At 40.3% G+C, this 13,465-nt stretch overlaps 1 protein-coding gene and 1 non-coding gene across 3 annotated transcripts in view; both read right to left on the bottom strand.

The window, feature by feature from the left end:
• Window positions 1-13,465, bottom strand: part of TMEM182 (transmembrane protein 182) — a 60,886-nt gene that overhangs the window by 45,821 nt on the left and 1,600 nt on the right. For both annotated transcript variants that reach the window (XM_006100691.3, XM_023764276.1), the window contains exon 3: window positions 12,788-12,886. In XM_006100691.3, the coding sequence (XP_006100753.1) occupies window positions 12,788-12,886 (99 nt within the window). The remainder of the gene's footprint in view (window positions 1-12,787; window positions 12,887-13,465) is intronic.
• On the bottom strand, window positions 11,991-12,114 carry LOC111828296. Its single transcript, XR_002832115.1, has one exon. It is a non-coding gene; the product is annotated as a small nucleolar RNA SNORA25 (small nucleolar RNA).

Raw genomic sequence — 13,465 nt, 5'->3', positions numbered from 1 at the left:
TGACTATCCGGCGACTCTGGCATGGTTTCCACACTTCCCAATTCACTTTATAAAACCAGTATCACTCTGATACCAGACCCAAAGATAGTACAAAAAAGAAAAAATACAGACCAATATCCCTCATAAATACAGATGCAAAAATTCTTAACAAAAATAAACAAATAGAATTCAGCAATGTATAAAAAGAATTATACATCATGACCATGTGAGATTTATTCCAGGGATAAATCGCAGCTTTAATATTTGAAAATCAATAAATGTCGTATACAATATTAATATGCTAAAGAAAAATCATCTTATGATCATATATCAATTGATGCAGAAAAACATTTAACAAAAGTCAACATATATTCATAACAAAACCTCACAGGAAACTAGAGGGAAACCTCTTCAACTTAATTTAAAAATCTGTAAAAATCCTACAACAAACAACCTACTTAATGAAAAAAAGGACTGAGTGATTTTGAAGACCAGAAACAAGGCAAGGATGTTTGTTCTCACAGCTGCTACTCAAAATGGCACTGGAAGTTACACCTAGTGCATTATAACAAGAAAATAAAATAAAAGGCATGTTAAAAAAAGCAAGGAAGAAATAAAACTAGCCCCATATGCCAATGGCATGACTATCTATGCAGAAAATCCCAAGTAATCTACAAAAATAAAATAAACACAAACTTCCTAGAACTACCAAGTGAATTCAGCAAGGTCTCAGAATACAAGATAAAAATCAATTATATTTCTAGCTCCAATAAACACATGCAAACCACAATTAAAAATACAATACCAGCCCTAGAGGGTTTGGCTCAGTATATAGAGCATCAGCCTGTGGACTGGAGGGTCCCAGGTTCGATTCCAATCAAGGGCAAGTACCTTGGTTGCAGGTTCTCTGGCCCTGGTTGGGGTGCATGCAGGAGACAACCAACTGATGTGTCTCTCTCACATCAGTATTTTTCTCTGTCTCTCCCTCTCCTTTCCACTCTCTCTAAAAATCAATGGTAAAATATTTTCAGGTGAGGATTAACTAAAAAAAAGGAAAAAGACATAAAAATAAAGACTTTATAACAAAACAAAACAAAAAAACAACAATACCAATTATAATTGGTCAAAAATGAGATACCTGGATGTAAATCTAACAAAGCACATTAAGCCTTGTGTGTTAAAAACTACAAAATGCTAATGAAAGAAAATAACTAAGATCTAAATAAACTGAAAGCTATATTACATTCACGGATTGGAAGACTCAACATAATAAAAATATTAATTCCCCCCCAAATTGATATACAAATAATTCTATAATCCAAGAAAAATTTCAAGATATAAACAAGACTACTCTAAAATTTATATGGAAAAGAAAGGATCTAGAATAATTAGAATAATTTTAAAAGAGAGAAACCTTGTGGGATAAATCATTCAACCCAATTTCAGGACATACAGCTAAAGTGATCCAGATGGTGTGGGCTTGGCAGTGGGACAGACACATAGGTCAAAGGAACAGAATACATAATCCATAAATAGTCCCACACAATTATGACCAACAATATTTTGACATAGGTGCACAGCAATTCAATGGAGAAAAGATTGTTTCTTCAACAAATAAGGCTAGAGCAATGGGATGAACATTTGAAAAATAATATGTCATACCTTATACAAAAAGCAACTCAAAATGGTTCATAGATTTAAATCTAAAATATCAAGCTATAAGACTTTTGGAAGAAAACAGGAGAAAATCTGCAGGCCCTGAGGCTTGGTCCTGCAGATAAGAGACCAAAGGTCTGATTCATAAAATTCCATAAATTGGACTTGAACAAAATTTACAACTTTTATTATATGAAAGACCTTAGGGTGATGAAAATACAAGTTGCAGAGTGGGAGAAAATATTTGGAAACCATATATCTAGTAATGACTCAGCTAGAATATATAAAGAACTCTCCAACTCACAGCAGTGAAATTTACTTATAAAATATGTGGATAATTATTGAAACCGGATGATGACAATACATGGGTTGACTATACTCATTTCTGCATTCCTATAAATGTTGAAAATGCCTATAACAAAACAGTTTCGAACAAAGTAGGACATAAATGGAATCTAGGACTGATATGGTAAGGTATATAATAGCCAGGACAGAGGAGTTTTTGTTTTTGTTTTGTTATCTCGTGTTACAGGTGTTGTCCATTTGATTATTTCCTTACTAGTTGTTAAATAATAATAATAATAAAAAACAACACACATTCCAGAATCAGACAAATGTCCCCATTCTGATATCCTTACCTTAGTCACCTAAGGTAAAGCTGACCTCCTGGGCTCCCTGATCCCACCCTTGCCTCTCTATAGCCTGCGAAGATTCGTGTACCATATACATCGGGTCTCTCCTCACAGCCCCCCTCTCAATCCCTCTCCAGGTAAGAGCGGTCCCTACACTGGCCCACCTCTGCTGGCACCTGTCTCTATAACCATCTCCTCTGCTCCATCCTCGCTCACTCTTCTGCTGCACAGACTTCTCTCTGCTCTTTGCACACCTCAGGTGTCCCGGCCTCCAGGCCTGGCCTCTGGTCTCCCTCTTGGGAACACTCCTCTCCTGGACACCAGATGGCTCGCTCCCTCGCCTCCACGTCTCCACTCAGACGTTTCTTCCTCACAGGCATGCGTCCCTCTGAGCACATTAAGGGGCTCTCTCGCCCCTCTCATGCCACCCCAGGCCCTGAGTCTCCACCTCGGTCCATGTTTCTTGTTTCAGCAGAGCACTAGTCATTTCCCACGTACTAACTAATTTTATGTTGCTCTGTCTCTCTCCTCTCACTCAATGTCAGCTCCACAGCACAGAGTCGTCCTTCCCTTTTGCTCCTTGCTGGTCCCCAAAACCTAGAAAAGTGTCTGGCACATAGTATGTGTTCAGTAAATGTTTATTGAATAAATTTTAATCAATATTACCAGATAAACAGTGGTAAATCTTGGCCAGTACAGAGGGTAATGTTAACTATCTTGTACTAGGGTGGTGATGATCATGATCATGATAATGAACATGATTTTTGAAGTCCTTCATTTTTGCCAAATACTTGATATCACTCACACACACACACACACACACACACACACACACACACACACACTTCACAGAGCAGGAAGCATTCACCAGGGAGAAGCCATGATGAATCCGAGTGCCCTGAGCACAGCTTACTTTCAGTGCTCTAAATCGGTGCACTGTCCTAAAAATAGCTGACACTTACTGGACACCAACTGCACGGCCACCGCTCTGCTAAGCCTTTGCATTATTATCTCTTTTCATTTTAACAACTGGGTGAGATTGAGACTATACTCATCTTCCTTCCACAAATGAGTGCAGCGAACTTCCCGGAGCTCAGGAAGCCAGGCCAGGCCATGGCTCCAGGTCGCAGTACAGACGCCGGACTAGACGGGCTCACAGCCCCCCCGAAGCCTCCCAGGGCTCCGGGGCCTGTGCTCAGCACTCCCACCGCGCCCGTCTAGTCCCAGAGGAGAAACCGGGGAACTGGGACGGCTCAGCCCACCTATTTTCAACCCTTTTCATCTCATGGCACATAAACTAATGCCTAAAACTGCAGCACACCAAAAAATGTGGTTTTTGCCCATCTGAACAAAAAGAGGGTGTAATTTTTCACTCATTCACACACGACAGCTATTGATGCATTGGCTGTTGTTATTTTTCTAAATTTGACAATCTAAAGGAAAAGAGGTCAGTGCCTCGACTACATAGTCAGGAATTGCATGTTTTAAAAATCTTTGTGGCACACAGGTTGAAAATCGCTCGCTTAGCTGGATGGCAGCACCCATTTAACCCAGGGCCAGCCAGCCACAAATGGACAGCGTCTTCTCCATGAGGTTGCCTTAGTCACCCTACTTAAAACTGGCACCTTCTCCACACACACTCCATTCTTTCCTATTTCTCTGCAAGGATTTGACTGACATTTTATTTTCTGTCTCCCCACTATAATGAAAATTCGATGAGGGCAAGAATTTAGGGCTGACACTGAAGCGCCCAGTAAGAGTGGTATTCAATATTTTTTTCATTTCATTTAATTAATACTCTCCTCTAAAAAAGATCCAGAGCTTGGAGCAGGGGCAATAATATTTAAAGAAAAGAGAGGCTTAGGCCTCTCCTTTATGGTTTGGATATTCTGCATGAAAAAAAGGCAGAAGGAAACTAACCCATTATCTAGGTGTTTTGTTGTCCAGAACTAGAGCTGAGCACAGAGTGGAGGCAGTGGAAGTATACCAGTAATTCTGAGGAAGAGCTTGGGCCCTGGGTCAGAAGTGCTAGGAGTAAAAGTCTAGAATGCCCGAGTAGTTCTCATCAGAGGTAATTTGTGCCCACTCGCCCCAGGACATTTGGCAATGTTTGGAGACATTTTGATTGTCATGATTAAGGGGTGCTACTGGCATCTAGTGAGTAGAGAGGCCAGGGATGCTGCTAACCAACCTACGGGGCCCAGGACAGTCCCACGCACATAATGACATGGCCCCAAATATCACTACTGCCGAGGCTGAGGAACCTGGTCTGGAGCACCAAGAGGTGCCCTATCACTAGGGGAGATGTTTCTGCTGAGCTGGCCATCGCCTTCACAGACAGACAGAGGCTGGGCCCGTCTTCCATGAAGGAAGGCAGTCCGCACCGTCCTAAGTGAGCACGCAGCCTTGTTTACAGAAGGCGAGCGTCTCCTTTATTGGGAGGTTGTTACATAAACTGCCAACCAATCCTTAGATGCCCGTGAATAAATTGTAGAAAACACAAAATAACTGCCTCTGAATAACTGATGTTTAACCACAGCTTTGATGTTGGGACTGACTGAAAAGCCAGCTGTGCCCTCGTGAACTGCAGCCCTGGGAAGCGGGCGAACGCTCCAGCCTGGAGGCGAGAAGCCTGCGCTGGGACCAGGCTTCTGACTGGTGTGTCCGTGGCCGTGGCCATGTGACCCGAATGTCTGACGAGCAGGAGGAGATTAAGTGGGTGGTATGGCATTTCTAAATGTCTAGGTACTTGACATTTCTGACCCCCCAGAAAAAGACTGAAATGTATTTTCCATTACAGATTGCAAGGTATGTCTTACTCTACTAAAGCTGAGTGGAGTAAAGTACACCCAGCTACCCCAGTGTAATTAGATATGTCTCCTCAATTATTTACATATTTATATTAATTTTAGGCTCAAATTTTAATTCATTTCTGTGCAGTTCAAAACTGTGTAGTTTTATGTTTCATTTTTCTATTTGATCTTATTGTGCCTTGCACAGTAGAGCAAGATGTGTATGTGTGCGTATGTGATGATTCTATAAGGACTTTCACTCTGTACTGCTGTGCTCTTTCGGTAGCTATTCCAAGTTCAAATGTTGACTAATTGCTAAGGTCTCACATTTCTCACTGCCCAGTCCCTGAGCGCCCCAGTGTGAGGTTTCACATTCCCAGCATTCTGTGGCTCTGCCCCTTAAGGTCACTGCTTTCTGACCTCTGCTCTTGGGAGAAGAGAAGGAAGAGGACGCCGGGGGCAGGGCTTGGCTCTCGGGAGGGTCCTCAGCAACAGAGTGTGCAGGAAAATGGAATGGCTTCCTGGGGAGGAAGGGCGTTACTAAGAAAGACGGCAGGCCCTCCGTCCAGTCCAAGGAACTGGCAGTGAGCAGGAGTGGGACACAGAGCGGAGGGTCTGGAAGTCTCAGGCCACCAGCAGGGCATGTGGGTTGTGATGCCCATGAGTGGAAGGTCGTGGGCCTCCATGGCTGAGCCTTTGGTGGGAGGAGCCATCAGGGGCCACCGAACTTTTGCCTGATCATTCTGTTCTGATCTCCATTCACGTGCATTTGGCACTGAGGACAGCATCTCCTTCCCAAGACTGCCCCCTCCAGCAGCCCCTCTGACAGCGCACCAGCCTGCTTCTCAAGCTTCATTCTCTTCCTCTTCGGGGGCCACCTTCTTTCTTTCCTTCTCCCACTAAGAACTGTTGACATTTCACTGCGTTCTTTCCTATTATTTTTCTTAAAGATTATATCTGATGTCAGAAACCACTCCTGAAATTCCTCACCAGTATCTGCTGTGCTAATTAATGTCTCTCAGGAAATGTGCACATCAAGCTACTTGCTAAATTATTTCAAGCTCGTGTTCCACCATCAACCCAAATTGAATATATCGAAATCCAAAAGTATCTTCATCTTCCACTCAAAGCATCCTCGGCCTCTTGTCTCATGCTCTGTCCTCCTTACAAATCGCTTAGTTGAAGTCACCCACAGTTCTGTGCCCCTTGGCAAACCAGCTGCTAGTGTAGCACAGTACCGACAACAACAAACCCACTCCGTCTCCTGATTCAGCATTCACACTTCCGGAAATATACCATCCAAACAATTAATACAGATTATGAAAAATGTTGCATGCATGTAATTATTTTTAATATGGAGGTAGCATCTAACATTTAAAATATAAGAAACTGTTAGGTAAAAACATGGAGAAATGTGTGCTATCTTAAAAATAGAAAAGTGAGATATATGTTTGTATTCCCAATGATTAAAACTATATACAATATGCCTATAAAAAGAAATACACTAAAATAATATTTATTGCTTGGAAAGTGAGGATATTACCTTTAATTGTATATTGTTTAAACTGAATTACACCTTCTTCAAAAGGAAATTTCTTTACCATCCAAAATTCCTCCAGGTTTCTATTGGTTAGCTATTAAGTTTTGTACATTTACTCTTTACGTATCATTTAGGTGCATTCGTTTATGTTGGCCTTTGCTGTCCCGCCCTCGTTGGAGCTCTGATAGAGTCCCCTGAGGAGGATGCGCTCACTCCTCCCAGACCTGCGCTCTTTCCTGCCCTACTCTAGCGGCTAGCAAGCCAAGTCCACGCCCCAGCTTAACAGACCATGGGACAGCGCCCTGATGAAGAAGCATTGGGGGGATAAGGACACATATGGAATGCCTTAATTAATAAAGGGAAAAACCACAAAGGGATTGGAAAAAAGAAAGCGTTGGCAGAACTCTGCTGGAGGGCTCTAGGGTCACTGCTGCTCTTCTGAGTGGAAGAACATGACGATGGCGGTCCACCTGCCGAGGACGGTGGGAGAAAAGGCTGAAAGGGCCTGGGTCCCTGACAGTATCGTTATGGCAGCTGCTCTGAACTTGTTGTGGGAGAAAAGCAGTCCTTATATTGTAGCTTTTGTCTGTTTTCTCTTGCTTACAGCTTACTGTGTTGCTGACAAATATCTTGCCTAGCTGCCTTCCTGATTCTAGTCTCACATTATTCACTTCACCCTACACTTATTGCTTAAGAGTGAAGGAAAAGAAGACCAGGGAGAATAGTAAATAAATAAACACTGACAATAGAAGCAAAGGGCAAGCTGACATATGAAAACAACTTGGGAGACATTAAAATTAAAACCATATGAATAAAAAATTTGAAGAATCACTGAGGTCCATTTAGTAAAGTTTTTTAAAATCCCCGCATATTTCAATAGTTACTTAGGGCAGTGGTTGGCAAACTCATTAGTCAACAGAGCCAAATATCAACAGTACAACGATTGAAATTTCTTTTGAGAGCCAAATTTTTTAAACTTAATCTATATAGGTAGGTACATTGTTATTAACTTAATTAGGGTACTCCTAAGCTGGCCTTTGCTAAAAACGTCCTCAATCTGATTGAGGTACATTCACTGAGGTCAACCCCTTCCAACTCTCCCATCCACACTCATCTTGTATACTTGTTTCGTCTATCTCCTTTCTTTCATCCTCTCTATATGTCCAAACCATCTCAACATACCTTTCTCAATCCTCGACACTACATCTTCTTTCACTCCCCAATGTTCCCTAAAATTAACTTAATAAACTTTACTTACAGTTTTAAGTCAACTTCGCACTGTACATGCGCTCCCGCACGTGGTATTTTGTGGAAAAGCCACACTCAAGAGGCCAAAGAGCCACATGTGGCTCGCGAGCCGCAGTTTGCCGACCACTGACTTAGGGTATTACTACTAGTTCCACAGTACAGTATAGTAATGAAGACTCCCAAGAAATAGTCACTCTACAAAAATATGCAGCCTTCACTGGATAGAATGGTGAGCCAAACATAAGACTTTGCTATAGGAGCTTAGAGGAGCTTAGAGTTAAATTGAGAAGAAAATAAATGAACAAAATAATTACACAATAAATAATTAAAACTTGTGCTATGAATGATCAAAATAAAAGATAAGTTTTATAAAGGAGAACTGGTCTAGTACAAGTATTAGTGGGTAGAGGCTGCTGGCAAGGAAGGCTTCCTTAGAAAACTAAGGACAAACCTGCGTTGTTAGAGAAATGAAGGGTCAACGAGAGCAATGGTACTTGGGGGAAGGGCTGGCACACGAAGGCCTTGGGCAGGAGGATGAACACTGCTTCTGAGGAGCTCAAGGTTACGGTGGCCAGCCTGCGTGTGTGTTCCAACTCAGCACGAAAAGATGAAACTAGGTCCAATATATTCTGCTCAAGAGAAAAGCCAAGAATGAAATTAGTTTTTAAAATGTTCCACTTCAAAAAATAAAATCAAAATAGTTAACTGCTGAAAATACTATCTGTAATTTTTGCATTGTCATTTTTTTCAAGTATTTAAGCGTCTACTAAGCACCAGGCACTATATTAATTTCTGGGAATATAAATGTGAGATTACAGTCTGTGCCTTTGGGATTGCAATAGGTAAGGAGGAAACTGAGGTTAACAACAAAATTAAGTTAAGTGTAACGAGGACTGTTGTGGAGGTGTGGTCAAAGGTTGGGGTGGGGCAGGGCAGGGGGAGGGGGACATCCAAAAGAAATGATTAGTTCATTCAGGGGTTGAGTTATCTAAAAAATGCATCTATGTTCATCACACCATTATCAAATGAAACTAGATAAATGAACTGTGACTGAGTTTAAGCATGAGACAAATCAGAAAATCTAAATTTGGACAGATATCAAAGGCAATGGAATTGTCTAACGGACTTCCAAGTACACAATCCTACCTCAAACACAATACTTAGAATTAGATCACTCCCTGTAGGCTTGGGCAGCCATTCAAATAAATAGATTTGAGCATAAATGAATTTTAGTTAATATATTTGATATTAAAAAATAAAGGAAACACTGAATTAGACTTGATTATACACAGGTCAGGATCAGAGAGGAAGGTAGGGAAAACCAACATGAGTTTAATGTATTCTTTCATTGAGATGAAACTAAAAGACTTACACTTAAAATGTTAAGCATTAAAATTAGCCTTTTTATTCACTATGGCTTCTAAGATTACCAGTATACAAAGTCCAGACACGTGAACCTTTGATCAGCTCTGGCAATGATCAGCTGTCAAGATAGTCACGTGGTTTCTCTGAATCAGTCTTAGTCTCCATATTCGGAAATAGAAGAACTTCATCAGTAGCTCCAATGATTCTAAAGCAGTCCTTCCAGAAAAATCATACACCCCTATATTGTGTTCAGTGATTTCAGTTTGGCTAACTATAACTGTAAAAACTCAGGAGAATACAAGGCCATTTCACCAATAATTTGCCAGATAGGATAGATCAGATTTTACAAATGATAAACGGTCATGTATAATGCCTGATGTTATAAAGCACACGAAGGTCCAGTGAAGACCCGGGGACTGGGAACCCCTTCTTGCAGGCAGGTAGAAACCTCATGAAATCCATGCCCTTATCTTGGATAAAGAAATTAATAAAAAATCACCCAAATATGATGTCAGATATTGAATGATATAATGAAGATAAATGATATGTGATTATACTGTCTCAGTTGTAGGACATACCTCTTCCCATCTCAGTCATTTTTTACTGAAAGTATTTGATAAAATTGCTTAAAGTGAATGAGCCAAAGAGGAGTTTGATATTTTTTTAAAAAATTGGAATATGGTTTTGTTACTAGATCCAAAAAATGACACAGTAATTATATGCAGTGCTACATAATAATTCTAATTGTAATTGCAGTATAATTACTTTGACATGCATTTACTATCCATCTCCATCATAATTATTATGCATGGATTATGTCACCTGTTTTTCAAGTTCTCCACTATCTTCTGAAGGGGCAGACTTTTCAATTATGTAGATTCACTTTAAAACATAATGCCTACAATACTACCTCATCTCAGGAGCTCAACATATAAATATCAACAATAACAATACTAATTATTTGTGCAAATAGATAATGTTCTGGAAAACCAACCCAATACTATTTCTTAGTTTATTTAATAAAAGTAAGAATGTCGGGAAAGGAATGCCTTTTTTGTAACTTTTTGTAACTTAAAATGGTTTACTCTACTCCTTTCTACGTCATCTCTTCTCTTAGCAGTGAGAAGGTCCACATAACACAGGATGCAGGAGGTTCCAACAAATGTGAATGAGATTCCTCATGCAGTTTTTGTTTGTTTGTTTTTTAGAGAGACCAGAAGGAAGAGGGAGAGAAAGAGAAAAGTCAACGTGAGAGTGAAACATCATTCAGCTACCTCCTGCACGACCCCTACCCGGGATCAGGCCATAACCTGGGCATGTGCCCTGACCAGGAATTGAACTGGCAATCTTTTGGTTCACAGGACAAGGCCCAACCCTCTGAGCCACACTGGCCAGGCACCTCATGCAGTTTTTAATGGGAAAGAGTATCCACGCCACACACATTTGCTAGACCAACAGTCACAATCCTTTCAACTATATTGTGGCCAGCAACCGTGGTGGACAAGCACAGCTGTGGACCAGTTCGCCTCTTTTCTTATGTAGACCCCACTCCACTCCATAAAATGTCATGTTAATATTGTGATAACACCAAATGCTACAACCTTTGACAAACTGTAAAAAAATTACAATGTATGGAAATACATAATTTTATAGAAAGATAAAAAATAGATGAATAATGGAAGTTCTGTGATGGTTAATTTTATGTGTCATCTTGGTTAGACTATGATGCCCAGTTGTTTGGTCAAACACTCGTTTAGATGTTGCTGTAAAGGTGCTAGCTAGATATGATTACCATTTATAATCAGTAGACTACAAGTAAAGCAGATTATCCTCCATAATGAGGGTGGGCCTCATCCAATCAGTTGAAGGCTTTAAGAACAAGGACTGAGGTTTTCTGAAGAAGAAATTCTCTTCAATGCTGAAACAGAAATTTTACCAGAGTTTCCAGCCTTCAGACTGAAGACAGCAATACTGACTCATCTGACTCTCCAAGCCTACGGCTTGCCCTACAGATTTCAGATTTGCCACCATCTACAATGGCATAAGCCAAGTCCTTAAAGTCCCTTCCTCAATATCTCTTTCTTATATTGATTCTCTGGAGAATCTTTTCTTTTTTTAAATCCTCACCTGAGGATATTTTTCCATTGATTTTTAGAGAGAGTGGAAGAGAGAGGAAGAGAAATATTGATGTGAGAGAAACACATCAATTGGTTGCCTCCTGCATGAGCCCTGACCAGGGCCCAGGCCAGGGAGGAGCCTGCAACCGAGGTACCTGCCCTTGACCAAAATCAAACTTGGTACCCTTCGGTCCGCAGGCTGATGCTCTATCCACTGAGCAAAACCGGCTAGGACTCTCTGCAGTGGTTCTCAAACTTCTGGCCCTTTAAATACAGTTCCTCATGTTGTGACCCAACCATAAAATTATTTTCGTTGCTACTTCATAATTGTAATGTTGCTACTGTTATGAATCGTAATATAAATATCTAATATGCAGGATGGTCTTAGGTGACCCCTGTGAAAGGGTCGTTGGACCGCCAAAGGGGTCGCGACCCACAGGTTGAGACCCGCTGCTCTAGAGAATCTTGACTAATATTTGTTTATTCAGAATATTAAATATATTATGTATTCTCTTTGAAAAACAAATATTTTTGGCTCTTTTTATGACATTATCAAGTTCTGTACCAACTCTTAGTTTTTGTTTTTGGTTTGTTTGTTTTTTAACTTGAGAGACATTTATTTATTTTCCAACATCATGAGTCATGGATATTAGCAATTAAATCTTTTATCTCCTCGGGAAAACACAGTATTCTTGAGTGACAGTTACATATGGAGAACTTCAATCCTTAGTCACAGTGTTAAGAGCTCCTGGTTTTGGTTCCACAAGCTCTCTCTGAAATGACCTACCAACCCTTCATTTTTGTAAAGATTGGGATGAGCACTCTTTATTTAAAACTTGAAACCAGCTGAGAATAAAGTTGACATATTGAGCTTATGTACTTTCTATAAAACTAGATTTACATACTACATATTATGTACTTTCCATAGAGTCTATGTTCATCTACTTTTGATATAACAAATAGTATGAAAACACACACACACACAAGGCTAGATGATCATAACTCCCAGTTAATGACACCTGGCTATTCCAGGTGTCACACGTAACCAAGTGCATTCACCTTGCAGGAATACAGTAACAAAATCAGATTCTTGTGTGTAGCAATTGCAAAAAAAAAAATGCTCTAAAAGCAGAGTGCACACTACAGTTTTTTCTTTTTTTCTGTTGTAGAGTTCAGTCAAACCCTTACAAAACAGTTCTTCCTAACAAACATTACTATTTCCATACCAGAAAACATACTTTTAGAAAGTTATCTTTATAAGTGGCAAGTAAATTATAGTAGCTTAACTTTTAGACCAACGTTATATTCTATTAGGGTTATAAACAGTGTTAAAAATGCTATCCTATTCTTCTGTATGCAAAGGTGTTAAATTATGTGTAACAGCCCACAACAACACTGTGGTGGCATCCGCCAGGCAGCATGTCTTCACCAAGACACTCTGTGGATAGAGGTACTTACCGACGGCAGAGTCATAGGCGGTGGCATTGTGCTCGCCTCTCATGAAAGGGTATGGCGACAGGTAAGCATGTGTGCAGGTCTTGGATGCCGGCTGATTGCCTAGGAAGGAGAGCAGAACAATGGTATGGTATTGAGCACCTGAGTGAGCACCGTTCCTAAAGAAGATACATAGGGAGTCTGGGGTTATATCAGCTAAATAAAACTGTAGGGAGATCAACAAAGTCAGAGAACTGCTGAGTGAACGGGGAGACTTCCTAAAAATCTCATATAAAGAAGAACAAGGAACCTGGAGCCTGGACGCACCCCAAGCATCTGACCCACGACATAATTCAATGCAGACAAGGCCTTTCTTGTATCACCTTAAAGTCAAAGGCACTACCGCTCACTTATTTTCAGGGCCATATCTTCAGTTCCTAACATAATGCCTAGCACATAGTTGTTTAAAAAAATACTTGTTATGAAAGTCTAAAAAGCTTAGATTTAACCTTGATCAGTTCCAATCAATATAAAATTTATTCTATAACTTGTTTCTAGGGAAAAGATGGAAATAATAGATCACGTGACTTAATAATTCAAATACATTTCTAGCATTTGAAGAAACCACAAGAAAGAACTTTTATGCTTGAAAACTTGAAGACTTCATTGTGTACATTTTAAGGGGGGAGGGGGTGGAATACT

This window comes from Myotis lucifugus, unplaced genomic scaffold, assembly GCF_000147115.1.
Source record: "Myotis lucifugus unplaced genomic scaffold, Myoluc2.0 scaffold_325, whole genome shotgun sequence".
Classification (NCBI taxonomy): domain Eukaryota; kingdom Metazoa; phylum Chordata; class Mammalia; order Chiroptera; family Vespertilionidae; genus Myotis; species Myotis lucifugus.
The sequence above is the reverse complement of the archived record's forward strand: the minus strand, read 5'-3'. Positions and strand labels throughout refer to the sequence as shown.